The 14,900-nt window shown below is 41.3% G+C and overlaps 1 protein-coding gene across 1 annotated transcript; it reads right to left on the reverse strand.

Moving 5' to 3' along the window:
• Positions 1–263: 263 nt before the first annotated feature.
• LOC127581041 (peptidase inhibitor 16-like) lies at positions 264–10,790 on the reverse strand. The gene is made up of 5 exons (XM_052035099.1): positions 10,433–10,790; positions 5,915–6,133; positions 4,791–4,900; positions 3,968–4,056; positions 264–1,150 (listed from the first exon to the last, which is right to left on the reverse strand). The coding sequence occupies exons 1-5, from the start codon at positions 10,583–10,585 to the stop codon at positions 264–266; spliced, it is 1,458 nt and encodes a 485-aa protein (XP_051891059.1). The 5' UTR covers positions 10,586–10,790.
• Between the last annotated feature and the right edge of the window lie 4,110 nt (positions 10,791–14,900).

Genomic DNA, 14,900 nt, shown 5'->3' on the forward strand with positions numbered 1-14,900 from the left:
ATGGGAGAAGTTTATTTGTGGAAAAGGGACTGCCAGCAAATTGGAAGTTTTTAAACATGAGATATCAATAGCTCAAGGTCTACATGTTCCTGTTAGAGTGAAGGACAAGCTATCCATCGGTCTAAACCAACAGAACCCCCATTCTTACATAGAGAAGAGTCTTCAGATTAGAGAGATGAGAGGGTAGAGAATGGAACTCCCCTGAATTTGGGAAAATGAAAATGGGTGAGGAGCAGCTTGAAATGAAAGGAGGAGTTACAATGTTAGCCGAGAACAGATAATTTCTTACCGCTTTTCTCTGAATCTGACATGAGCCCTGGTTCTGGCATCAGTTTTCTCCTTCTCTCAACCTCTAACTTAATCCCAGGCTCCAGTATGGGTTCCAATGTAGATACTGTTTCTTGGCTCAGGTCCAGGTCTGCCTCTGGCTCCGGGGCTAGGTCCAGGTCTGCCTCTGGCTCCGGGGCTAGGTCCAGGTCTGCCTCTGGCTCCGGGGCTAGGTCCAGGTCTGCCTCTGGCTCCGGGGCTAGGTCCAGGTCTGCCTCTGGCTCCGGGGCTAGGTCCAGGTCTGCCTCTGGCTCCGGGGCTAGGCCCAGGTCTGCCTCTGGCTCCGGGGATAAATCCAGGTCAGCCTCTGGCTCCTGAGCTAGGTCCAGGTCTGCCTCTGGCTCTGGGGCTAGGCACAGGTCTGCCTCTGGCTCCAGGGCTAGGCCCAGGTCTGCCTCTGGCTCTGGGAATAAGTCCAGGTCTGCCTCTGGCTCCGGGGATAGGTCCAGGTCAGCCTCTGGCTCCGGGGATAGGTCCAGGTCAGCCTCTGGCTCCGGGGCTAGGTCCAGGTCAGCCTCTGGCTCTGGGGCTAGGTCCAGGTCAGCCTCTGGCTCCGGGGCTAGGTCCAGGTCTGCCTCTGGCTCCGGGGCTAGGTCCAGGTCTGCCTCTGGCTCCGGGGCTAGGCCCAGGTCTGCCTCTGGCTCCGGGGCTAGGCCTAGGTCAGCCTCTGGCTCCGGGGCTACGCCCAGGTCTGCCTCTGGCTCCAGGTCTGCCTCTGGGCTTGACTCAGGTTTGGCTTCTAGCTCCAGTTCTGCTTCTGGCTCTGGCTTCAGTGGTGACTGTGGATCTGTCTCCGACCCTGGACCTAGATCAAGCTCAGATGCTGTAAAACAAATTACAAAGCAAATTCTGAGTTGATTTTAAAAACATTTCCTCTCATTATGGGAGATTCTTCACTTGCCAGGTAGCTAGATTTGAATGATGTTTGTATGAAGTAACCCTAGTTATACTGAAGTCAATCAAGGTTAACAAGACCATTTTCCAGTGAGGTAAAGCAATATTTTGCAAAACAGAAAATAATTGTTTCCAGAGGCAAAATATTAATTGCCTTAAGATGTCAACAAAGTCTCCTCAGATGCAAGTACAATCCAGAGTGGGACTGCACCCTTATAGTTTCACTATGTTCAGCTCCACTTGTAATTCTTTCATTCAAACCAATCCAGTTCAGCCCACTGAAGGACTTGGGTAATATTTAGGGGTTGAAAATCAAGTGGTAGGTAACATTTTCACAACAGGTAATAGGAATTTAAACTAAAGAAAGCTCAGTCATTGTTCCCTGATCCTGCACAATATCAATAACATCTTGGAGCCACTATTAAACTGGTAAATTAATTAAAAGCTGCACCTGCCCTATTAAACATTGTGGCAACAACAATACCAGGGTGGACTTCGAGTCCTCAGTAATGAATAGGTCACCTTCCAGCCTATCAAAGCTATCTAAAAGTTTCCTGGCATTTAGCTACCATTCATGTGGACATGCACAGCTGCAAAGCTCAAGAATCTCAGCACAATCAAGGTATTTAGCAGCTCATAAAATTGAGATCCATCCCACTCCACTCAATCCCCATGCCCACTCTCTATGGTACCAAAGCAAGGTAGCTGCCACAATATGCAGGTTATGTTACAAAAGTATCAAAGTTACTTCAAAGCACCTCCTTGCCCAGCAGTCTCCACCAACAAGAAATTTAAGGGCAGCAACATCATGGGGTCAGTATCACCTCTAAGTTCACCTTTAAAATACACGCCATCAACACAAACATTGCAGCAGTTCACGGAAAAGACGCAACATCACCTTCCTCCGGTAACCAGAGAGGGACAAGAATACAACCTTGCCAACGTTATTAAACCCATGAACAAGTAAAGTTACATTCTGCAGCTAGCAGAAAGTCTCTGGTTTACGTTGTGTGTTTTGTTGACTGTTTTGAAAAAAATGTATAATGTAATGTAAGAAATACATTTTTCTGTCAACTTCCTTGTATCTTTAAATCTGTGTCCCTGTCATTGAACCATCAACTAATTGGAACAGCTTCCCTGTTTATACTAAATCAGCCATGATCTTGTATCAAATCACCTCTCACCTTTGGCACCAAAAAGAACACGACAGCCTTTTTTGCCTTTATTTGTTTTTCAGGATCAGGGCATTGCTGGCAAGGCCAGCATTTATTACTCATCCTTAATTGGCCTTGGGAAAGTGGTGAATCACTAAAGTAGCCTTGTTGTTTTGAAGGGCTTGCTAGGCCATTTCAAAGGCATCTTATCACACCAATCCCAGTTGATTCTCTCCACACTCCCATCAACTCACTTCCCAGGTTCTACTACTCACCTACTCACTACTGGCAATTTACAGTGGCCGATTAATTTATCAACCCGCCATCTATGGTATGTGGGAGGAAGCTTGAGCACCCAAAGGAAACCCACCCGGTCACAGGGATAACATGCAAACTCCACACAGATAGCGCCTGAGGTTGGAATTGAAGCTGGATTACTGGAGGTGTGAGGCAGCAGCTCTACTGGATGCACCACTGTGCTCCTGTTCCTTCCCATTGTTTGGCACACTTTCAAACAGTGTCACTCATAAGTTTAGAAGTTTTACCCAACACACCCATGCAATTAATATCTATCAGAAAATCAGTGATCTCAACACCGACCCCTGGAGAACATGACTGTCTTTATCCTTCATTCTGAAATACATCTGCCCTGCTGTCTGCCTTTTTAAGCCAATTTCCTATCCATGCTGCCATTGGCATTTTAGTTAAATGGGCTGCAGCTTTGGTAAACAGCCCTTTGAATGAGTCATTATCAAACCCTTCCTTATAATCCATATAAACAATATCGAAAATTTACAACACAGGAGGCCACTTGGCCCATTGTGACTGTACCTTGATCAACTGCATTCCCTTTCCCCAACCACGTCAGTTCATTAAAAAAATCAAGCAGATTAGTCCTTTATTAATTCAGTTTATTAAATTAACTTCTTAATTTATTAATTCAGAATCCGGTCCGACAAATAAAAGCAAGGCCAAAGCTGAAGAGGATCAAGTACTCCTTGTGCGAGCCCAAGGAAGCACTCCAACCACATGTGGAAGTAAACATTGAGACTTGGCTCCCGATAATTCCACAGAGTTGTGCCTTGATACAGCTGTTATAAGCTGGCTTCTTGCAGCTCTCATGGATACCAAAATTAAAATGCTGTTGATTTTCAGATGTTTAGTTAGGTCTCCGCCTATATGTAATGGAAGCTTTTTAAAATTAGTAAGGATAAAATGTGCAGGAATCCTCACTGACCAAAAATTGCATGACTGATACTAGGATGTAGATTACAATGTTCTTTGGTAATCAATACATAATCACATTCAGTTAAATATGAATGGCTTGCAACCAAAATGGTTGGATTTGCTTTCCCAGAAACATGGTAAGGCTACAGGAAACAACTTCTGGCTTTTGCTCAAGCTCAGAATATAGAGAGGTAGTTTTTGATTCTGGTGCTTCCTCAATGCCATACTAAGTCAGGTCCAATAATGTTCAAATGAATAGAAATTCCTGGGGTGTGGATGCCTGAATTCCTGAAAGATAATCTTTCTGGACAAGGTTCCCTGTTGGGAGAATGCTCTTCATGTACAAAATGTAAAAAAATACTCACTACAAAGATTATCAATGCACTTAAATCCATCGGGACATTCACTGCAGGGAGTCCCTTTTTTATATGGATGGTCTCCAGCTACATTGCCCCTGAAAAGGAAATATCATGAATGTGTTGGCAAATCCTCTGACATCACATTAAATACATCAGAAAGAAACAGTGCTTTCACACCTTCAGAGCTATAGCATCTTTAAATGTGGCATTGTAAATCACCAGTTTGCAGTATGTATGTTTTTCATTTTATGGAAGTACCCAAAAGGAGAAAAATATTTCAAGCTATTGTGTGAATAAAGCAGGTAAAAATGTTTTATGGTGTCATTGTGCTAATATACTTTGCAAAATTAAGCAGTATTTCATCAGTATTTCTTATTGTTTACAACATGTTCAAGCCACCAGGTCCAGGGTGTCTCACAACTGAATAATTCCATCAGTCCTGTTCCCCCTCTTATTTCCCTGTTCACTCGCAAGTTATTCTCTCTCTCACCTGCCCTTTGATACCTTTTCCTCTCACCTACACAAGATGGTAATTAACAGTAGCCAATTAACCTGCCAGCAGCTCTTTGGGATGTGGAAGGAAACCAGAGCACCTGGTGGAAATCCATGTGGTCACAGAAAGCAAAGTACAAATTCCACACATGCAATATCCGAGATCAGTATCAAACCTGAGTCTCTGGAGCTGTGAGGCAGCAGCACTAAACACTGTGTCACCATCCCATTTTTAATGTGAAAGTACCATATTTTCTACCATTTCTACTAAATACCATCTACCACATTTTAACATAGACTGGATTTTTTAAAAGAATTTATTAATATTTATACTTACGGAGGTAAATAGTTGCACACCAGAATAGACAGGTTTTTCTCATCCAAACCTTTCAATTCATCACAAAAGTGGCTGGCACAACCCATTTTATCACTATCTGCCCAGACAACCTGCAAACATGATATAATAACTAAGAACAACATTTTTATTCAATTAAAGTATTTCCCCACACCAATTCAAATATGCTTAACCTTCTGACACTGCTAAAATCAGAGTGAGAACATCATCATGAATCAATTCTCACCCATGCCAAGAAAGCAACTTGTTAAAGCCCAAACAAGCAAGTTTCTGCACAACTGGGTCATGCACCAGGTAGGTGTTGAATCTAGAGCAACGCACAAGACACTGGAGGAACTCAGCAGGTCAGGCAGCACCTATGGAGGAGAATGGAGAGTCAGCATTTCAGGTCGAGACCCTTCATCTGGACTGAAAGTTAGAGGAGAGTTAGCTAGATGGACGGAAGAGGTGGAGCGAGAGCTGGCAGGCAATAAATAGTTTCAGGGGAGGGTGTGGGAATGGTGTCAGAAACTGGGAGGTGATGTGGAAGTGACAAAGGATTGAAGATGATGGAATCTGATAGGAGGGGAAGGTGGAGTGTGAAATAAAGGGAGGGAGGTGAGGAGGAAAACCAGTGGGAGGAGTGTGTGGGTGATGGGCAGAAGAAGAGGGTGGGGGAGGGGAAAGAGATGTGGTGATAGGGGCCAGGTGGATCAGGAGGAAAGAGAAAAGGGGCAGAGAGGGAGCAGTTGGGGGTGTTGATTCTAATCCATTACACTGAAGATGGATCCAAGGAAAACCTAATCACTTGTATTGACCACTCAGCAGCATATGACAGTGTCAGTCATTAACTATTGTTTTGGAAGATCTGTTATGACAAGAAACCATTAACTGATGGTTTCTGATAAATCACTCCTTTTGGAAACATTTCAGACTGAACAACCTTGGTCTGACGAAACACCTTGGACTTGAAATGTTGGATCTGGTTCTCTTTCTGCAGCTGCTGCCTGACCTGCTGAGTGTTCCTGCCATTCTCTGTTTTTATTTAAGATTTGCAGCAGCTGCCATTTTCTAATTTTCAATAATGGAAATATTTTGATCCTGAGACCAAAATTAAAATGTCATACCTGGGTGTAGTGTCCACACATCTTCATTGGCGTGCACTCCATTGTATCATATGTATAATCCGCAACTTCTAAATACCATTTCTCGACAGCCAATTTCAGGTTGACTGTGCCAGTAATTGCATATAAATTTTCACCAGTTCTTCCTCGCTTTTCATTGTGTCCCCAAGTACATTCCTTTGCATACTTAAAAGCAAATTCCTCCAAATCATTGTCCCATTTCTAAAAATAAATGAATGCATAGATAAGATTTAAGATTTAAGATATCTTTATTAGTCACATGCACATCGAAACACAGTGAAATACATCTTTTGTTCTGGAGGCAGCCCACTAGTGTCGCCACGCTTCCAGCAATAAGCAAACATATGTGAACTAGTTAGCTCAAAATAAAAATCATGTCTAACCTGTGAAAAGAGAAACAGAATTAACATTTCAGGTCAGAGATTGTTCATCAGAACTGAAGACGAGAGATAACAAAAAGGTAATCTTAAGTTGCAGAGAAGATGGCAGAAGGGATGGAATGGGTAAGGCAAGGAGAATATCTGTGATTGGGTAAGATCAGGCCAAATGGGTAAATTTGACAATTAGATGATGATTATGCTTCTTTGCCTTTGTTAAGTATTTCAAATAGCAGGGCTGTGGGACATGCCCAGCAGGTCAGGATTACTAATGGAGAGGGAAAAGCTGATCCAAAATAGCGGGTGGATGACTAACAGCAGAAGTGGCCAGTTTTGATACAAAAAGACAGAAAGATTGGGTTATCTAAAGATGGAGAATATGTTGTTGAGTCTTGAAAGCCACAATGTGCCCAGATGGAAGATGAGGTGTAGTTGCTCAGGCTTGCGTGCCGCCTCGTTGTAACAATGCACGAGGCTACAGAGAGACAGGTCAAAGTAAGAGTGGGATGGAGAATTACAGTACCAGGCAACTAGAGGCTCAGGATCCCTCCCTTGAACTGAATGCACTTGCTCCACAAAGCAATAATTCAGTCTGTGTTTGGTTTCTCCAACATAGGAGAGATTGCATTGTGAACACCGATTGCAGTGCACTAAATTAGAAGAAGTGCAGGTGAATCGCTGCTTCACCAAGAAAGTTGGTGGTTGGTGGGAAGGGGAAGAGGTGAAAGGATCTCCTGTGGTTGAGTGGGAGTGTGCCGCAAGGCAGGGAGTGATAGGTGGGGATGAAAGAGCAGACAAAGAGTCAGGAAGAAGCAATCTCTTGAATTTGTAAATGCTCCATTTAACTATGGGAGTTAAAGCGACGTCAGATTTGTCACATCCAAAACAAATAATATCATGATAGCTCAGGCATAAAAAAAGATAGTTGTCTTGACTTGACAAGTTCAGACAACAAATGCCCTAAATCAGAGCAAGGAATGGTTATCCAAGACTGGCACAGAAAAATGTTTGACTTGATTGTAGGTGACTAAAAAATAAAAAATGCTGGAACTGCACAACAGGCAAAACAACATGACTTGCCGAATATATCCACATATTCTGATTTTTATTTCTGATTTCCATTATCTGACTTGCTTCCAGAACTAGCTGCACCACTGGTCAAACTGTTCTAGTACAGATACAATGCTGCATCTATCTAACAACTTGGAAAATTGCCTAAATCCTGCTCAAAGAAGGCAGGGCAAATTTCATCTGGCCAGTTGCTGCCCTATCTGTCTTATTATAATCATCAGCAAAGTGATGGAAGGTGTCATTGTTTTATCAAATGGAACTCACACACCAACAGTTTGCTCACTGACGCTCAGTTTGAGTTTTACCAGAGACAATCAGCTTTAGGTCTCATTACAGACTTGGTTCAAGCACAGTCCATTACTGCATGCAAGACTTGGACAACATTCAAGCATTGAATGATAATTGGCAAGTAACATTTGGGTCACACAGGTGTAGGCAAAAAAAAAAACATCTCCAACAAAACAGAGTCTTGTTATCTACTTTTTGACATTTGAGGAATTATCCTAACAATGTCCCCTTCCATCGACTTCCTGAAGGTTACCATTGACCAGAAACTCAACTGCACCAGCTCCATAAACATTGTGATTATGTATAACCACAGGCTGGATATCTTGCAAAATGATACACCACTTAACTGCCCAAAGACTTTCAACCAATTACAAGCCATGTCAGAAGTTCAGTAACTGGAAAAGGGAAACTCCAATAACGAAACAACACAAATCATTCTGATTGATTAGCAACCCATTCACCACCCCAAACATACACTCCCTGCATCACTGGCTTACTGTAGCTGCAGTGTTTACCACCTGCAGTTACTGCAGTTACTTGCCAAGGCTATTCCTACAACACCACTCTCCAATAACCTCTACCATGAAGAAAGACATGAACAACAAGTACGTGGGGATGCCACAGTCCTCTGTGTCGAACATCATTCTGATTTTAAAACATATTGCTGATGCTTCATCACCATTTGCCTTAAGTCTTGGAACTTCCACTCAACAACACTACGGGTGTACCTTCATCAGAAGGATTGTATTGAATCACCACCATCTAATCAAAGGCAATTAGGATGGGCAATAAGTGTAAAATATTTACTTTTCATTAATTGTTGCACATATTGGGCCAGAGGACAAAACAAGAAATCTTGAATCTTCAGGAATTAGATTATCAATAAACACTATAAGAATATAATTATCCATAATGACAGGTTTTGGTGGAACAGAAGACCATCTTATTTTGGAGAATTTGGATGTAGTAGCATTTTGAGCTCTTGGAACCACAAAGGTGCAGATTCAAAGAGTTCTAGGGTAAGTATCTGGAGTGAGTGAGAGAGAGAGGAAATGTAACTGGGGTAGCTGGAGTCATGGTCTAGAGCATTTGGAAGTTTCTGTCATCAGGAGAGAGAGAGAATATTCACTAAGTGTAGAGAGGGGGTTATAGGCTTCTAGGGAGGGGTTTCTGCGGTCCAACAGATTGCTGGAAGCTGAGTCTTGCAGGAGTCATTGCTGGCATCTGTCAGTGTCCTAGAAACAATGTTAAGCTACCTTTCAGGAAAGGGAAGTAATGTAGAATGATGGACAAATTACAGTGACTGCCTTTTGACCTTTCAGGCCACCAGCCCCCTGCACTTGCTCAAAGTGCTCAGATCAAGAAAACCAGTCAAACTGCAAAGCTGACATCTGATTGAATTCTCTCCAAAATAAAATGATGCACTTGTGTTGTAAATTTGTGAAAGAAGTTGTTGAAACACATTTTAAATCAGGATGTCAAAGCACAAAATAGTAATTTAATGGATATAATCAATGCTGTGAGAGATGTAATACTATTTTCCTTTAAACATGATTTTGGAAAGGAATTTTAATGACTGAAAAAATTCTACATTTTTTTGAAAAACCATTGGATGGTTCAGCAATAATTCATGATGTCAACACAGGAAAACTGGCTATGAATTCCTGCAACACATTTCACAATCTGAGATATCAGAAGATAAATGTAATAAAAATAATTGAGGACTGCTATTATTAAGGAGATTTTTCAAACCGGTGAATAAATGACTATGTTTATAACTGTTGCTCAGCATTTTATAATCTGATTCGATCTGTCCTTTACCCCATCATTTAACTGGGAACAGTTTTAAACAAATCTGCAGGACGAACTTAGCATATTGAGCAGCATCTGTGGGGGTAAAGGAATTGTCTCCAGCAGATTGTTTGTTGCTCCAAATTCCAGCATCTGCAGTCTCTTGTGTCTCCTGGGAACAGTTCTACTTTGATATGATTTTAACGAACCAAGCTGTATAGGTGTAAAATGGCTTAATAGAATCATTAATTCATTTCCATCATTGATTTTAGGATGGGTGCTGTTGTGACAGAAATTTGTAGCAGTCACACGATATGGGTGATGGACCCCACCCCTTTTGAGGAACACATGCTACATCGAAAATTCCCTGAACTGAAGCAGGAACATTGGCTCTCCCTCCACTGACATTGTATTGCCTAACCTGCTGAATATCACCAGCATTTTTTGTTTATAGCCCTCTCCCCAACCATTTCCTGCATCCACCCAAAACAAAACGGACTTCCCCATCCCCCAAAATATGGCATGTGATTTACATCTACGCCTTATGAGTCAGTTGGTTCAACTCAAATGAAAGAGAGATAGATGGGCAGCCTGGCACATTCACGGTTCCGAAAGCAACATGTTGCCTTTCCCAGAACCCCTACAGAAAGAACTTAAACGTTGAAGAATTTGTAAGATGCCGCTATTAAATAAACAGTTGGAAAGTTATATGTTTGTTTCAAGACGTGATGTGCTACATTAGTTGATTACAGCCGTTGGTTTAGAGAATCCAGCTATATTAGAATGACCGCTGTGTAATTGAATGAGCTTAGGTGACCTGTAGGTTTTATTGCAAAACAGAATTCAATTTCATTCTTCCAACAAACGTTTACAAAAGTATCCGTATATTCAATTTAATGTCAATATTGCTAACCGAGGGATAATAAAAAATTCAGACAGACTGGTTTCCACAAGTCTAAATCAATTCCATTACCATTCTCAGCATGTTGGAAGCATCCATCACCAGAGCGCGATACTTATTGTGAGCATCAACCAGGTCCTTCTTCTCTTCTTCGGAAAGAGCGAGGGTCCGCTCGGGAAATATTAAGGAGAGAAGCAGCAACGCTTTCAGTGACCCAGCTGCCATCCCTTCTCCCAGGTTGGAGGCAACTCAGAGCAGATAAGCTCGGCTTTACGGGTGAAGGTTCTCAGTCAAAGTACAGAGAAAACGAAGCTCAATACTCATACTTGTAACTGTGGAAACAATGACGCGACCACTTTGAATTGCTCTCCCGTTTGGCGCTAAAGCCGCAGCGATTCTTTGTTCCAAAAACAACTGACGTCTGGTAGGACATGTGTTATGAAATGGAGAGCACCCGAGGGAGGTCTTCTTGGACTGGGTGGACAAGGCAAGCTCAGCAATGCTCCAAGACATTCATTAAACCACAGATAATATATAATTCCCTGTGGTGTGCCCAATGGAACCACGTCCCAAAGGTTCACTATCTAATTGGTGCACCTTACCCACTTGTGGATGGGGTAGCAGGCTAACCCTTGGGCTTCATGCAATTAGTATAATTATGGGATGAGTACAACCCATTCACTCTTCTTCTCAGGTAGTTCTTCGCGGCAGAGGATGATTTGCTTCCACTCCAGTGTTATGGGTTATGAGGCCAACAATCAGGTGGAGGTGCTCGATGGGAAGGCCAGTGAGCAGTTTTGTTGATTCCGAGCTTCTTTCATATTTATTTTGTGTAGTCCCAAAGCACCTCGAGGTGCTCACTGCATTCGTTGCTTCACTTTGGTCGGCCACAAGCCAGGAATTATCATGAATTAATGAGGATATTCTATTTTTTTTTCAGGAGGCTTTCAGATCATCGATGAAGTGTTTCCTCTTTCCTCCTGGTATTCTCTTGAGGTGATTGAACTCAGAATACAGTGTCCGTTTACAGAAGTCTGGTATCAAACACACAGCAGGAGCTGGCTGAGTATGATTAGAGTCCCAATGCTGCACGTGTTGGCCTGGAAGAGGGTGTTGACATCAGTTTACTCTTCTTACAAGTGGATCCAGAGATTATGTGGACACAGCATTGGTAGTCGCTCTCCAGTGCTTTGGTTTGCCTGAAGTAGGCAGCACACATCCCATATGGGAGAATGGGGATCACTGTCATACATGAGGCCAAAAGCTGTGTTAATTTCACCATCAATGTTTGCCTTTGCTGAGAGGTGGCTCCTGAGAAATGGAAAGTGAATCACATTGTCCAGGCTCTTATAATGGCCCTTTATTGTTAGAAGATGGTGTTCTGCCGACGATGACGACAATCTAAACTAATCCTATCTACATGTACCAGTCCATTCCCCGCCTGTCCATTAGTTTTATTTTCATCCATCAAGAGGTACGATAGACATGTGACAATCCTAAGAAAACACAGGGAGCAGTATCACCTATTTATTAGTGGCCATTCTCAGGTTGGTAGAGGGGCTTTGTCTTATTTGCTCAAGCATACAAGAGAATAAACATGAGTCCAAGAGTCAGAGCTCAGCCTCTAAATTTGCATACACGCAGATGTTGTCTGTATCCTACAGCTCAACGACTGAGATTGGAGAGAGCTTGGCTGGAGATGACAGGGATTTGAAGATTTCTCATTTGTCTTGTAAATTAGCTCCTCTTCAAAGGGGAGCTTGGTAGAGGTGATGTTCCATATTGAATTGAGAAAGCTTGAGGGAAGTTTTGTTTGACCCAGTCTGTACTGGGATTGGGTTGGCAAAGGACCCATTAGTAAACAGTTGATGTAAAATGAAGGTAAATTGCTGAGGGCAGTTAAATTTAAAAAGAATGCTTCATGATTCCTCTTGGTTGATGGCTGGCATCGGACTGAGAATGGCCACTAATAAATAGGTGATACTGCTCCCTGTGTTTTCTTAGGGTTGCCACATGTCTATCGTACCTCTTGATGGATGACAATAAGACTAATGAACAGGAAGGGAATGGACTGGTACATGTAGATAGAATTAGATTGTCATCATAGTTGGCACAGACATCGTGGGCCAAAGGGCCTTTTCCTCTGCCATACTGTTCTATAAAGTGTTTGGGATGGAAACTGCCAACATTTAAAGACAGATTCTAGATAAAGGGAAATGAATTAAAGAGATCAGAGGAGTAAATTTGATTGGAAAAGCCTTGCAAAGGGCTGACATGAACTGAGTGACCTAGCTCCTTCCTGTAACTTCTATATATTTCTACATATCTGATGGAAATACAAAAAGTCAGTTATGGTGCTTTTGTATTGTGCAGTTTTAGTTTTTATGTTTATACTCAAAAAGCAGTAATAAAGGTAGCACTTAAGCACAAATATTAACTGGAATATGGTAAATTATAAATGTGTGTGGCTGTCATGAGTAGTCCATTAGGTTGCATATGTTCATGGCATGAAATTACTTTCCCCATTGGTGACACTCAGTGGTTTGGATAAGATGATGTTCCAAAAATCTGAAAACATTTGAATAGTTGAATTTTGGCATAACAAATATTGTCATTCACCAAGATTCAATCCAAATTGAGATTCAGTGGCAATGGGAATTGTAAGCAAAACAACCATCTGTTTCCATCTCCACCCTTGTGAACATTAATCCAAGGCACAGCTGCTAGTAAATGGAAACAGACCTCAACTGGAAAAAAACTCACTTTCATTGCATTTTATTATTTCTTTAGGCTTAAAAAAAGTGATAGATTTCAATGATTCTACACCAATAGGAAGTCATTCAGACCATTCATGAGAAAAGACCTATTTTGTTTATTCTCACCTCCCAATTTGTGCCTCAGAGGTTACTATTCAAGTGTTCAAAGTGTTCCATTCAAATATAACTGGAGTAATAGGTGGGTGGAGAGGATTGTACCTCCACCACTCTGTTAGGCACCCAATGATTTTTTGTTTTCTGTACTACCAATTAATCAATGCTTCTCATTACTAAATTGAATCATTCCTCAGTCCCCATTGTTCCAAGGTAAACAACAGATCTCCACTAAGTCAGTTCCTGTTCTTAGCTAATACTCCAAGTCTGGCAGCATATCCATAAATCTCATCTGCACCATATCTGGTGTTGTCCCATGCTGCAGTATGATCACCACAACAACATACAGTGCTCCACTTTTGATCTCAATAATACATTTTTTTTAAATATCAGCATAATCTCCCTATCTTTGTATTTAATGCCTCAGACATTAAAAACAAAAAAAAATCAATTTTTTTGTACATGAACTTTGGGGGATGCCATACATTTCACACTGGTGGATAATCATACTGTGTGCATAATTATGAAGTCAGTATGGAATGATTTTTCAGCGTTAGCCTTAAGTACTCCTCAGTCAGTCTAGCAAACTTAAATGCATTGTTCATGTCATGCTGGCCAGTAATATACCCTAATCCATCTGCCTGATTATCACTTGAATGCTCTATCAGTGTAGCAAAGACTTGCTAAGATAGAGTTATAACTGAAAGTCTAAACTTCTGTAGGCTTTCTGGATAACCATGTGGTACAACTGTGGGTTCTTGTCAAACACAAATTGTGATTACAAGGAAATTCACAACCTCTGAAATGATTTAAACTGTGATCTTGGCATTTAAAAATACATGCTAGGAGCAGGCTACAATTAGACCATAAAACTACAGCAATATTTCAAATGCAACTAAAAAAAGGCAAAAGAAAAATCAAAGAATGAGAAATGGAAGAAAACCATTCAAATTCTCTTTATGAAATTAGCTGGAATCTCAAAAAGGACAGGGAAGAAAATCAGTGAACAATTAGACAAGGGATTCCACCTGTTATGGTTACTATGTGCTGTCCATCAGGGATTCCCTTGGGAATAAGGAGCAGTGTGAATCAATGGCCATTCAACAAATAGTTGCTCATTCTCAGTGATATTCAAAAGGTATGCAGTATATATTCTAACAAAAGTAATTTACTTAGTTAAATTCCAATCACTCCCGATTTTGTTCTAGGTCACACAGCATGTGTAGAGAACATAGATAAGCTAACAGTTCAGGCATGGGTGTTCATCACATGAAATGATACTTCTAATGCTTAAATGATTTCTTCATGAATAGAACTGATCATTTCTTTTAAATAAACAGTAACATCTGTGTAAATGTTAGCAGGCAGCTGACAGGATTTCACACCTCTTAAGTTTTTGCAGGGTGTGGGAAAATATCCATGGAGGCAAAAATGTCATGATTTATTGAACATTTAAACCAATCATAAATCTGTTTGAGTCACAATGTATTAATCAATCAAAAACATTTCTAAAAAATCCAGCACTTATGAAAAAAAACGATGAACATTAGTCTCCACAAATCAAGCACATTTTAATTGTTTTGAGCATCCACTTAATCTTCCCATTCATCTACCCCTACTGCAATACGATGCACAACTACATTACAAAGGTGGTGCCTTCCTAGAAAAGT

Source organism: Pristis pectinata, chromosome 20 (genome assembly GCF_009764475.1).
Source record: "Pristis pectinata isolate sPriPec2 chromosome 20, sPriPec2.1.pri, whole genome shotgun sequence".
NCBI lineage: Eukaryota > Metazoa > Chordata > Chondrichthyes > Rhinopristiformes > Pristidae > Pristis > Pristis pectinata.